The sequence below is a fragment of the Castanea sativa genome, chromosome 6 (genome assembly GCF_040712315.1).
Source record: "Castanea sativa cultivar Marrone di Chiusa Pesio chromosome 6, ASM4071231v1".
NCBI classification, from domain to species: domain Eukaryota; kingdom Viridiplantae; phylum Streptophyta; class Magnoliopsida; order Fagales; family Fagaceae; genus Castanea; species Castanea sativa.
In genome coordinates, this window is record NC_134018.1 from 26,493,111 (window position 1) to 26,507,376 (window position 14,266).

General features: G+C 33.9%; 1 protein-coding gene across 2 annotated transcripts; it reads left to right on the forward strand.

Moving 5' to 3' along the window:
- Positions 1-1,317: 1,317 nt before the first annotated feature.
- Positions 1,318-13,955, forward strand: LOC142640827 (tRNA dimethylallyltransferase 9). Of its 2 annotated transcripts, none has more exons than XM_075815112.1 (12): positions 1,318-1,587; positions 1,691-1,744; positions 1,864-1,906; positions 2,087-2,195; positions 3,724-3,922; positions 4,238-4,460; positions 5,858-5,952; positions 7,401-7,492; positions 10,747-10,822; positions 13,274-13,410; positions 13,490-13,650; positions 13,741-13,955. In XM_075815112.1, exons 1-11 carry the CDS (start codon positions 1,378-1,380, stop codon positions 13,584-13,586), a joined length of 1,335 nt encoding a protein of 444 aa, XP_075671227.1. In that variant the 5' UTR covers positions 1,318-1,377; the 3' UTR covers positions 13,587-13,650; positions 13,741-13,955. The 2 variants fall into 2 exon arrangements, with proteins under 2 accessions (XP_075671227.1, XP_075671228.1); XM_075815113.1 differs by having other exon boundaries at positions 13,280-13,410.
- Positions 13,956-14,266: the final 311 nt, after the last annotated feature.

The window sequence follows — 14,266 nt, forward strand, 5'->3', positions numbered from 1 at the left end:
TGATGGTAGAAGGGATGTGAATTTTGAGGTATTGGAGTGGTGGAAGGACAATTCTAATAGGTACCCAATGTTGTCCAAAGTGGCTAAGGATGTGCTGGTTGTACCAGTTTCAACTATTGCATCTGAGTCAGCATTTAGCATCGGAGGCCACATTGTTGATCCATTTCGAAGTTCTCTTTCCGCTCTCATGGTTCAAAACCTTGTATGTTCACAAAATTGGCTTCAAGCCACAGTACCAATTTCTCATTGCCAATCAAGGGATGAGGTTGAGGCATTGGAGGAAGAATTTCATGATTTAAGTAATATGTTTAAATTCTAGAACTTATAGTCTATTAATTATTATTGAATGTCTCATGTTCAAACAAAATTTAATATGTTGTATTTATTTCCTTTTCTTTTATAGTTTTAAATTAACAATCATCATCAAGTGCATCAGCAAGTACCAGCTCCAAATTGGGTTCTAGCTCAGGCAAATGACCCTTAATTAGTGTTGAAAATTGATAACTGACTTGGTATGTTACTGCCTTTGGCCTCTTACGGTTATGAACTTGCTGCCCTTTATATTTGGTTTTTTATTTGGTAGTAATGTATTATTTGTTAAATATTTTTTTGTCTTTTGTAGGCGGAATTATTTATTTTGTAAAGGAGGCAGCCTTTTGGGAACATTTTGGAAGCTTTTTTGTAAATTGCTTTTCTAACAATACTACTCTTAATGCTTATAGAAAAGAAATCCTAGGAATCATATAAGTTTTCTTTTCTATTAGTTATAAGCTTGAGTATTTGTCATTTAATGCTTGGGAAATTTTTTTTTTTTTGAAAATACCTGTGATATTTTATAATTGTAATTAATTATATTGCTGGGAATATTGTATAGCCAGCAAGGCTACTGCCTTCTTATGATTTACTGCCTTATAAACTTACAGTAATCTAATTTCCTTCTCAGCCTATATGACTTACCTATTATATATCCATTTATATATATATGGAAAGTTCAAAAAATATGACACCCAAATAATTTTTAAAACTACCAAACTCCTTAATTTGGGCTAAAAGGGTTGAAAAAATTGAACCAAAACAAATTTCATAGAAGTCCAAAAATTGGGTCCATTAATGGCCCAAACCTGCCTAACCGACAACTCCGACCCGCCCATTCGGTGGCCTGAAGCACCAGATCCGACCTGACTATTCGATCGAATACGGGTTTAAGATCCAACTACCCGACTCAAACGGGTCAAGTTTGGTTCAGCCCAAACCCGAACCAGCCTAACCGCGGACAGGCCTAGCGTTCAGCAATATCTGAATGCTGAAGCCTGAAAACCTCCTAGTTAGAAAAGAAAGTGTAGTTTAAACACAGAGAGAGAGAGAGAGAGAGAGAGAATGCTGAGTGGGCTCCGCACGTGTTGCCTTCCTGACAAGCCCATACACCTCCACCTCTTTCGGCGGCGCGTGTTCTCCACCGCCTGTGCGGTGAACAAGAAAGAGAAGGTGATAGTGATATCTGGGCCCACCGGCGCCGGTAAAAGCCGCCTCGCACTCGAGCTCGCAAAGCGGCTCAATGGCGAAATCATCAGCGCTGACTCTGTCCAGGTTTTCATTTTTTGTTTTTTGTTTTTATATAGTTAGTTAGTTAGTTAGTTAGTTAGGGATTGTATCTTTACATCTATGATGATTAGTAGTAGTAGTAGTACAGGTATACCGTGGTCTTGATGTTGGATCCGCCAAGCCTTCTCCCAGTGAGAGAAAGGTAACCAATTTGTCTTTGCTTCCTCTATAATAAGCTTGCTTTTTTTTTTTTTCAATGTTCTCCTCTTTTTTTTCTTGATAATAAAGACAATTTGTAATTGTAATTCTCTCTGTTTTAAGGAGGTACCACATCATCTGCTTGACATATTGCACCCATCCGAAGGTATGTTCCCTCCCACTCCCAGTGCCACCGCCTGTTTTCACTAATGTTCATAGCCTATGCCTATGCCTATGAGGATGTATAACTACTGGCTACTGGCCACTACTAAGTAATAATAATAATGTTGATGGTCTTTCATATTTCTTTTCTTCCAATTTAAAATCTACTATAATATTCCTTCAGAGTATTCCGTTGGACAATTTTTTGAGGATGCAAGGCAGGCTACAAGAAATATTCTCGACACTGGTCGTGTTCCCATAGTTGTTGGTGGGACTGGATTGTACTTGCGATGGTATGTTCCCCCATTAATCCTTTTATATGGATGACCCTTCAAACAATATATTTCTTCTGTTTTATTTGAAACCTTAAATGAATACACACACCCAAAAAAAAAAAAAAAAAAATCAAGTATTTGTCCTGTCTTTTGTGTCCTGTAAACCACCTAACCTATGGCTTAGAAGCCTGCCAAATAATTACAGCATGAGTTAGAAACACAAGTTTTGGGGGAGGAGGAGAATCTTTATCCCAAATAATAGCAGGAAAACTCATGATTAAAAGGTGAAACAAAAATCAAACTGCTCAATTTGACTTTTTACTTGTACTCAAGTTCAGCGCATTAGCTTTATTTGTAACAACACAGCCTTTAGCTCTCCAAGGTAGACTTTTAGTAAAAAGGAAGAAAATAAATTCTTGTTATCAAAACCCTAGTTGATAAAGTAATTTTTACTTAAAAAATCACCAATGAGCTGTAGCTTATATGGCACCTTCTCCATAAGAATTAGATGGAAGGTGAGGTTGTGGGGTCAAGACCCACTGGCTACACATTTGATTTAACAATAAGAATTTTTTTTTTTTTGTTGATAATTCAATACTTACAGTGTGGGAGGGGCTACTTATACCTTAGATGTGTCCATTGGAAAAACCAAGAGATGCCAGTTGAACTACAAGCTCCTGTAATCAATAAGAAAAATATATGCTTAAAAATCTTCTTCGTTAGAAAAGTGTGTGGTTGTCACAGCCTTGAAGTAGCAAGATAATTGGCAAGGCATTATACTTTATATAATTTATGCCAAATATAAAATTTTCTATTATCTATTTATGAATGAGAAATATAAGTATCTAAATTCTGATTGGTAAAGGTCATTTAACTTTATTATGTCTTCTGTTGTTGCTATTATAAATGCTCTGTGAAGACGTTTTTACTCTTCGCAAGGAAGGGGGAGGGGACTGAGAAGAAAGAGAGAAAGATTGGAGGTTGGATGTTACCTTTTTTAAATAAGTCATATGCTTGAAGCCCCAGAAAGAATTGCAGATATGCTCTGAAATGTCTCATACTTGTGTGCTACAAACTATTGTGCATATTTACTTTGTTAATCAACTGGAAAATTTACTATCTACAAGGACCTGCAGCCAAATGCTGCAAAAAAAATGGCATAGTATACATGTGAAGGACTTTCACTAGGTTGCATAAATGTTAACACCCCATGGTTAGCAGCTAAAGTTAATGTTAGTTTTAGTTTTAGAAGCTGTAAGTACTTATCTCTCCACCCCCCCCCCCCCCCCCCCAAAAAAAAAACTATAGAAGTTGTAGGTAATGGCTGCACCATGACACCATCTGAAATTTTGGAGATTTATTAATTAGATTAATAGTACACCCCTATGGAAGTCATAAGAAATGATGCTGATGTATATGGGGCAGATAATTTTGAATGTGTACTTATGTCATACACATTTCATGATGCTGCATTCATATATCTTTACATTATTGTACACCAACTTTAATGGCACATAAATGCCATTTGTTTTGTTTAAAATATAAGGTTCATTTATGGAAAGCCAGACGTTCCAAAAGCATCTCCTGAGATTGCCTCTGAGGTATACTCAGAGTTAGCAGATTTACAGAGAAATGAAGACTGGGATGCTGCTGTGCAGTTGGTGGTCAAGGCAGGTGATCCAAAGGCCCAATTTTTAGCTGCCAATGATTGGTATCGGTTACGGCGTAGCCTTGAGATTATAAAGGTTGGTTTTTGATGTTTTCTTGTTTTATTGGTGAATATTGGACTCTCTCTCTCTCTCTCTCTCTCTCTCTCTCTCTCTCAAACTAAAACACAAAGCTACAAAATGGTCATTTATGAAAAATAAAATGTTAATTTGTGCAAAAGCTACAGATGTGTGGATTCCCAATCTTGGAGTAATCTAATTATACACTGATGCCCTTCTGTATATTTAGATGGTTTTCTGTGGATTTGCTTTCACGGATTTGATAAAATACTATGGGACATATCATTAACTATATATGTTCACTGTTTATTAATATTTCCTTTGGAATGGCAGTCTAGTGGGTCACCTCCATCTGCTTTTCAAGTACCGTATGATTCTTTCAAGGAACAATGTAGTAACGTAACAGATAGCTCTCATGGTGTCAACTATTCTACTGATGCATTGGAGGAAAATAAATCAAAGGATTTGGAGTATGACTTTAATTGTTTTTTCCTCTCTAGCCAAAGACTTGATCTCTATAGACTAATTGACTACCGGTGTGAAGATATGCTTTCAGGTAGATCTTGCTACTAAACATCACTATGCTTTTTGTTTTCTGCCACTTGAAAATCTTAAATTCTTTGAGGTGCGCACACAGCCATCTACATTTCAATTGTCATTTACCATTCTTTTTGTGTTAAAAAGGTTACTATGTTATATCTATATTGTGACCTCACACAATCACAGAGGCTTTACACTTTTTAGTATTAGTGTTTATGCAATCATATAGGGAGATGTGCTACCTTTTACCTATAAGGATTCATACTGCTCATAATATAGAATCTACTAGCAATGTGTTAGTTTGTTTCACCATGCTTGAAATCCATACAGACTTTAGGAAAAATATCTTTCCCATCATCCCTATTTCTTCCTTGAAAATTACAAGGCCCCTGCCCAACCAACACATCTTCTCACTTGGCTAATAATCAGGACATCCCTTTTCACCCTTTTTAATATAAAATAAAATAAAATAATTATGTGTGTGTGTGTGTGTTGGCACCTTGTTATCATGCCTGTCCAGTTCAAAAAAAGAAAATGGCTAGTCACGTTGAGCACTGAGTGTTTCTTGAGGTTGGCCTAATGCCTAAGCATGAATTTCTACATGAATGGTTGATTGCATCATAAATAGCTCAAATTGCTATCATGTACTGCTAATCAATGCAAAAGAAACAAAGTATACAATTTACTCTCAATTTCTTCAAACTTTCTTCTTGTGCAACGAGGCAGCACCATACATCAGCCGGTTTTAATAGATTCATCATCAACTCTTTGATGGGCTTTAACTGGACAAAATATATTGTGTTAGTTTATTTCTTAACTTAAAATCCAGTATCTTTTTATGCATCTTCATGTTAATAACTCTTAAGAACAAATTATTGGGTGCTAACCCTGTCCCATCTAATTGATCTGTATACACCACATTTACAATGACATAATTAGAGCCAATTTCACAGTTCAGCATTTTTGGCAAGTGGTGTGGACTATGGGATCTAGGTCAAGAAATTATTTAATTTCTTAAGCAGGTTAGAGGGTCTATATTTTCTCCCCCAAAAGGAGAAAAAATGAACAAGTAGTTTTTGAAACAAAATGACAATAAGAGAAAAACTTATGATCATTTCGATGTTAATTTTAGTCGACAATTAGTCGGTCTACTTTTAGATTTAGGGCTTTGTATTTTGTATGTATCTTGAGTGGAAGTTGACATGTTATACAAAATTGATAAGTATTGCAAGCATTTTTCTCTGCATAGTGCATATTTTGTTGGTTTGGTTAAAGGTAGCATTATTTTGGGATATGTTTTTATGAAAGAGTTACAGTAGATGCAAGGAAATTATTTGATACCCACTACAGCAATTAAATTATTGTTCAACTCTTTGGTTGTGTTGATTTGGAATGGTTGATTTTTGCCTGTAGGAGGTGATGGGATTTTGTCTGAGGCTAAATGGCTTCTTGATACTGGTCTTCTACCCAATTCAAATTCTGCAACTCGAGCAATTGGTTATAGACAAGTACACCCTTAATATTTTCTTCTGTTCTCTCTGATTATTATTTTTTAATCTGCAAGCAGAATTGCTTGTCCTATTGAATTTTTTAATCTTGAAATTGGATCATCACGAAGGAAGGCCCATCACTTGACCATTAGGCTTGTTGCTTGTTTTTGCATTATAATAAATTATTTTCAAATGGTTGCATAAAAAAAAAATCTTCAAATCTTTTGGCTAAGTCTTTTTTTTTGTATCTCCTGGAATCCATGACTTTCTTGTAGCTCTACTTACTTTTTTTTTTTTTTTTTCTTTTTAAAAAAAAAAGAGAACACTTTATTGTTCCTGAAATTTTAATTCATCAAAATTATTATTATTATTTTTGAGTCCAAGCTTTAGAAAGTTGTTTCCTCTTTACTTAGTTTGAATTGAATGTTGTTACATCTTCTAACATGCCAACTATGATTTCTTTTTAACCGATCAAAAGAAACCTGTGACTTCTTTTTTACTATTCTGATTCATGTTGTGGACTTAAATGTTTATGCAATCTTTTATTCATTTAGATAAAATTGTGATGATATTAAACATTTGATTTTTACATGATGTTATCTTGCCTTCTGTGTCCTTGACTTAGCCATAATTTTTTTTTTTCAATTGATGCTTGTTTATACTACTATTTAAGGGGCTTTCCCTGTTTGGACCGGATTTTTTTTTTTTTTTGGTGTTAAAATACCCCTAGACCCTTAGGTTTAAGTAGAGAAAAAACTAAATGATAGTCTGGTAAAAATACATGTCTAACTTGCACTAAAACATTGCCTACAAAATAAGAACACTCTTCTAACCCACTTTTTTGAAGTAACTATACGTTTATTGTCTTTTTTTAAAATAGAAAAATAAATTTTTTTTAAAGAAATATAAAAAAATAAGTTAAACAACTTGCATTGCTATTGTTTTTTCCTTAAAAAAAAACTCATGTTTATCCAAAAACAAAACTAAATATCAAAAAAAAAAAAAACTAAATATATATATATATATATATATATATATATATTTTATAAGTAGATATATCTTTAACTCCCACTAAAACGTTGTCTACAAAACAGGACCACCCTCCTAATGGTTTTCAAATTGCTCTACTTTTTTTTTTTTTTTTTTTGTAAAGGTTAATAATTAACATCTATTATAATTTGAAATTACTACATTTTTCAATTACAAAAATACCTAGGGGAGTGATGAGTGTTCTGCATTTTAGATGAAATAATTTACTCAGCACACCCCTATGTTTTTTTGTGATTGAAAAATGTAGTAATCCTAAATTACAATGGATTCAAATTATTAACTTTTACAAAAAAAATAAGAGTCTCTGAGCACGCTTGTGGGTGCATGCTCAGAGGCTAGTTTTTGTTTAAATGGTTTATTCTGTTCTGGACAGTTAATGGAAGGTTCAGTTGGTTTGTGTGATTTACTAATTTCAGGCTATGGAGTATTTGTTACACTGTAGGGAGCTAGGAGGTAGTTCTCCCAGAGAATTTTTCACCTTCTTATCTGAATTTCAGAAAGCATCTAGGTAATGCATTTCTGTCAGCTAGTATTATGTATATGATTAATATATTAGAGTCCTGTGAATCCATAGATATTTTTGTTATGTATTTGAGCAATACCAATTTTAATTTTTGGTAGTGGATTATTGTTTAAAAAAGGAAAAAAGAAAAAAAAAAAAAAAGGCTTCAAATTAATGGATTAGAAAGAGTATCACTAGGGGTATTTTCTTTTCAGTAGTCTAGACTTTTATTGGGGCCATTTTCTGGAGCAATGGTAAATGTCTAGGGCTACCAATTGCAAGTGTGGGGATTTGAGTCCAGAGAGTGGCCATTATGCAATATGTTTGATGCAGGGAGCATAACTAAAATTATTTCATAACTTATTATTATTTCATAATTTATTATTTTAGAATGTCTTCCAAATTTCATTTTTTAATTTTGAATTGTTTTATTATTTCAAAATTAATTATTTTAAGATTTTTTTCCAAATTTCATTTTTTTAATTCTGAATTTGGCTTCCTTGTTTTTGAGGGTTTTATGGGATGTAATTGCATCTTAATGTAATTCTATGCTTCACCATCTAAACTTTTTCTGAAAACCTTACGCTTCACCACTTAAAGGTGCTTGGAATCGCCAGCATCTAGAATTTGCCTGAAAACCTTATACTTCACCACCTAAAGGTGCTTGGTATCACAACCACAATTAGAGAAACATCGTTTCTCTAATTGTACACTTATATTCAAATTGCACTATTAGAAACTATTCCAGAGCCTCGTTTTAATAGAATTAAGGGGTTTCATACATTAATGCACACTTATATTCCTCAACAACAGCAAAGCCAAATTCAAAATTGAAGAAGAAATTGGCCAAGTTCCTTAATATGAAAAATTTGAAAAAGAATTTTTGTTTTGTTTTGTTTTTATTATTATTGTTATTGTTGTTGTTGTTGTTGTTGAAAAAAGAATACTTCATGTGCATATATATTGAACACAATGAAGCCTAAAGAATTACAAAGAATAAGTTATCAAATACAAAAGTATAGCGAATTTTTGAAATGACAATGGAATTACTATTGGTAAGACCCTATACATGAGACTGGTCGAACAAAGATCTAATGATCAATTATTTCAATTGAGTCACCAAATATTTGGCATCTTTACAAGAATTCTAGTTCAAAATTAGAAGAAAATTTGAAATAATTTTGATTGTGGTCCCTGTATCAATGTTGAAGGGTAGGAGTGTGCATCCCAGCCTTTGAGGAGGGAGTACCCCACTTAAGTGGAACCAACACTAATGAAGAAACCTTATTCTAGAAGTTTATGAAAGCGATCAAGTTCATTGATAACTAGTGGAAAGAGACATGGACATAAATTTGACCCTTGATGAAAGTTATTGTGATAGGAAACTCACTTGTGATGCCTGTACTTGTTCTCACACTGGTTACAACTCGATCATACATTCCTTTATTACTGTAATATACTTTAGAGGAACTATTTTCTTTTCTAGAACCCATTACGTAATTCTAGGTACTCCATCATTCGTTTTTTCTATATCCCATAGAAATCATATGGAGATCTTTATCGCTTTCTATATTTCTCCATTAGAAGTCTAAATAAGAAAATTTTCTTTTGTGGTACTCTCTTAACATAAATCAAATTGATTATTCAATTATGTTGTTTTGTGTCTTAACCTATATTCAATTACTCTCCCCCAAAGACTAAATTTGCGTATTTGGACTCATTCTTTACTCCTTACCCATGGCCTTCATGAATTCTTTCAAATCTCCCATTATCTTTTCTGACATGACCATTAAGGCCTTCTCCACTTAAAAATTGTTTCCTCATTTGGTAACCTCCCCAAATTCTTTCCTTAATGGATTCTTCCAACCCTTTAAGTAGTGTCTGTGTTAATTATGTTAACTCTCTTGTCTCCCAGAACAAGTATTATTAACAAAATTCTTTCCTCTATCCTTTTAAACTCAACCTGCCTTTGATTTTAGGCCTCTGGCAGTGTAGAATGCACTAATCTGTGGCCTACGTGTTTTCCAAAACTAAACTGAATAGAATTGTTACTTTCCAAAAATGCTTGCTGAAAATCAAAGAAAGAAGCTCTCTGATTAAGGTACAAGGGGCTCACTAAACTATTGAGAAATGGCTTTCAACCTAGGATTTCCTGAATGTGCTTTTCTTTTCTTTTGAGTTTCAACTAAGACTTCCTGCTCTACTGCAAACTATACTCTATCAGAAAGTCTTGTAATCAACTGGAATTTTTTTTCTCAACCAATCGGAAGCGCTGGAAACAGGTTGAAAGTAGGGCAGAGGGTGGGTTTAGCTGATTTCAAAATCCTCTGCTCGTAGGGATCCAGGGTGAGGTTCTACTTTCTTACTCGGGAATATTTACAAGGCGACGCCTTGAAATGCGTACAATTGTGCCTCTCATAGATGAATACCAATTCAGTCCGCCCCTACTGCACGGGAGTGGTCAGTGTATGATTGATTACCTTTGGTGAAGCAACCTGTTTTCCTACCCCATTTCTATCTTTTATCCTTTTCTATATTCTTCGACTTCGATTTACATCTTGTATGTTCAATAACTCTAGACTTTTCACCTACCCATAATCAGTTTAGTTCCTTTGGGCACACTATGTTTATCTTTTTCCTAATCATTGTATCTACTAATTTCATTAGTCTCTTTGTTAATGACCCTATATTTATATAAATCCTATTATCTTAGACTAATTTCTTTATCCACACCCATCCATCAAAATGGGGTGAATCATTGTTCATTTCTCACTAGACGTGGGTGCTGATGCAGTGCGTTGCTTATTGGGAACACCTTAGATACCCTTACCCACTTTCCGTTTTTTCCCGGGGTCCGATGTTGTGAATCGCTTGTAGAAAACACCCCAAGTTGTATCTACACAAGATCCATTCATAATAAAGTGACCAAATTTTACATTGGCTGTCAACCAATAGTAACCCTCCCAATTTTATTTGGACTTGGGTATAAGAAAAATATACAACACACATGTGGAGTTACTTGTGCAACTTTATAATAATAAAAAAAATTAAAAATAAAAGAAAAAAGGCTTGATGGTGGTAGCTTAGGCTTTATTACCCTTTCTAATGGATCAAGGATCACATATCCAGTAAGCTGTGTGTTATGTTTTAGGACAAAGCTTGATTATGCATTTCATGCTTGAGTACTCCTTGTACCAATTTGAGTTTGATGCTCTTATTCATTGTGTATTAATCCAGAAATTTTAAATTTATTGGTGCAGAAATTTTGCAAAAAGGCAATTGACATGGTTTCGTAATGAGCATATATATCATTGGCTTGATGCTTCAAAGCCCCTGGTATGTCATTTCCATTCTTTACTAGTTGCTAAATCTTTCTTGACAACTACATTTTTTTTTTCTTCCTCTTTTCTCCTCATCTTCAAGTGCATTAGCTCATTTGGATGTCACTTGTACAAGGCTTTTGCAGTGCATTTATATGTGCACAGAATTCAACATGGGTATTGGTGTAGTTTGGGATGAATGTATGCCTTTCTGCATTTACAAGTAGAAATGGTCTTGAAGGGGCATATTTCTCATCCATGTGGAAATAATTGTACAAGTGTTGTATGCTATTTAAAACTGAACCTGTATATATTGTTAATCTTTTCGTTTAAAAGATAATAACAAACACCAAAGGCATAAAGTTGGTATAAATAATGAAACTAATTTTGAAGTAAAACTTACAAAAAATATACATGAAGCATGTCCTTCCCTCATACGAGTTAGGCAATGGGAGGGTTGTGGGTTCAAAATCCACCGGAAGGAATACATGATGCTCAATCTATGTTGGCATACACATGAATTTGGAATTTGAAAGGTTTTTTATTTTCTATTTACTCTAGACCAGATATCCACATGTAAACCCCCATTTTTACCCCCCCCCCCCTTCTTCCACCTTTTATAAAAGATAATTTAAATATTTAGCTCAATCTTAACCATGCTCATGCTGTGTACCCATTCCCGCCGTATTTGAGCCCTATCCCACCATATATTTTAAAGATAAATTATTGTTTTATAAACAATTTTGGATACATATCTAGTATGTATCCAACATTCCAACCATATCCCCTTGTAGTTTATATTCGTTTGGTATCATATGACTGGTATGGCAGCAATGTTGAAGTATACATGTTTCCTAGTTGTATGTTATCAAGAACCAAAATTTAGGTACAGTTCCTTACAATGAAGTATGGATTCTTAGTGAAACAAAATATGGAAGGGCCACACCTTTCCTTTCCAACATACTGTGGTGTGCTTGCTAATGCACATGGAATGGGGATGATTTGTGGTTTCCTTAGGCAGATTTCTTTATATTGTAAATTTTTTATACATCATGACCAATTAAATGTTCTTATCTAATATAAGTTTATAAGTCAGAGTTAAATCTTATTAGGAATGGAACAGTGAATCCATGAGGTATTTGCATGCATCTATTAATATTAATAATATACAGTGGGTTAACTTTAAGGAATATCAATTTGCCATCTCTTATTCACCTTTCATGCATTATAACTCTCATATCTATTTATAAGCATTAAGGAATTTTATATTTGAATATTAACAATGTATTTGCGGTTTTCAATTTTTATCTTATACTTTTTCAGGTTTGTTGTGAGTCTTGTGACAATGTTACACTTTTTATTTTTTGTCTTGAGATTCTTTATAATCAGGAGAGGATTTTAAGTTAGACAATAATTTTATCCCCCAAATTATTTGAATTGAAAGTATTGCTTTGAAATATGCATAATGGGAAACCGCCAAATTCCACCAAAGGGACTCCATCAGATTTGAGATGCTTCAGTAGAAAGTAGAGATTGTGTGAAAGAGTGCCCACAATATGGTTTGAAATCTTTCTAATCATAGTGTATATTGGGTCTTTTTCCCTTGCTATTTTCATGTGATTGTAAATGATGGTTATTTTTGTTATTCTTGTATTGCTCATATTCCTATTTTCTGCACACATGAATTTTTTCTGCTGTGAGTTTGAACTTTGAAGCATGTTTCTTCTCCATACAGATCCTATAGAGATATTCTTCCTACCATGTTCAAAGGCTTACCATGTATTACTTCTAATAATTAATATTACTATTACTATTACTATTAATGTTGTTTTCATACAACAGGCTGATAGTGTACTGTGTAAACGTGAATATTTTTAACACTGAAATCTGGAATTTTGTCAAGATGCAAGGAACATGTGACTGTCAAATTTATTGATCTTTAGTGGACTTGCAGCAAATGGATTTGCTAGTCCAGCAACCCTTTTTTAGCTCTTTAGCTGATGTACAGCTTGTCATCTTTTAGAGGTGACAGTGACTCTCCAAAAGCATGCTATGGGTTTTCCCAATCAGTCATTTGAATTCCTTATTTTTTTCCCCCTAGGATATATTTTACATTGAAAGACCAATAACAATCCAAAGAACCCTCATTTTGATTATTCAGGTTTGACAACAAACTTTTCTATCTTGGGGGAAATGCCTTCAAATTGGTTTGGCTAAAAGGTTTCATTTTTATCTGGTCTTGGATAGGATTTGCGAAATGATAACATTTTGTGGGTTGACTTTTTATGCTTACAAATTAAGTCGTCTTAGTTACTGCAATTTCAGTTGTGATACCATTTAGCTTTATGCAACATAAGTTTCTTAGATACTGATTTATGTGAGCTTGTTGTATTGACGCCAAAAGAAAAATTATTGAATCATATCGGGCCTTTAAATTCTGTTGCTTAAATCAGGGACAATTTTGCAGGAACAGGTGCTGGACTTCATTTATGATTCATACCATGATGAAAGTGGAGTTTTGGCGGTGCCTGAATCACTAAGAATGAAGAAAGATACAAGCCACCGAGAAGCTTCTAAACTTAAGGGTTACCGCACCAAAAATAGGTTTAAAATAGTTATATTTGTTATAAAGTTGTTGGGTTGTTTATTGCAAAGGTCTAAAAGGCTCTCTTTAAATGTGAAGGCATTTTGTCAGCCGTCAAGATTGTTCGGATATTTTGGACTGGATAAGCAGAACCCAAGGGTCATCAAGCAATGAAGCTATTTTTTCATTCACTTGAATCTAATTCATTATGAGAATGACCTTACAGAATCCAAAATGAAACAATTTCCCCCCTTTCAGAGGTAAGTTTTCAAGGCCCTTGCCTTATTATAGCATATTTCTATCCTTGTCCAATTTGATCAAAGACCTTTGAGCATTCATCTTTTTTGCAGAGACTCAAAAAAGAGAAATATATTGGAAGCATTCATCTTCATTGGAAGCCAAATTGAGTTTGTTTCATAAAGGAGGATTTTGATAATGAGATCAGTGTATGTATTTGTAATCTATAGGGTCTACTGCTACATTCATTTTCTGCTTAAATTGTAGTATGTAATGACTTGAAATCTTAATATGGAATAAGACTATGCGTTACCCAATTTTGGTATTATTTCTGATCTACCTCATTTCTTCTTTTTATCCTGTGTGTGTGTGTGTGTGTGTGTGAGAGAGTGAGAGAGAGAGAGAGAGAGAGAGAGAGAGATTATTATTATTATTTTTTTTTTGGGGGGGAGGGGTGTGTGGGGTGAGGCGTTGGGGATTGAAAGGTAAAAAGCCTTTGGCCTGAGAATATTTTTGGACTACTGCTATTGTTTTCTGATGCAAATTTAAGCAACTAAATGGTTGCTTTTAAGGACATTGTTGTTCATAATTAAAAAAGAAAAAAAAAAAAGGACATTGTTTTTTTTATACAAAAAAAAG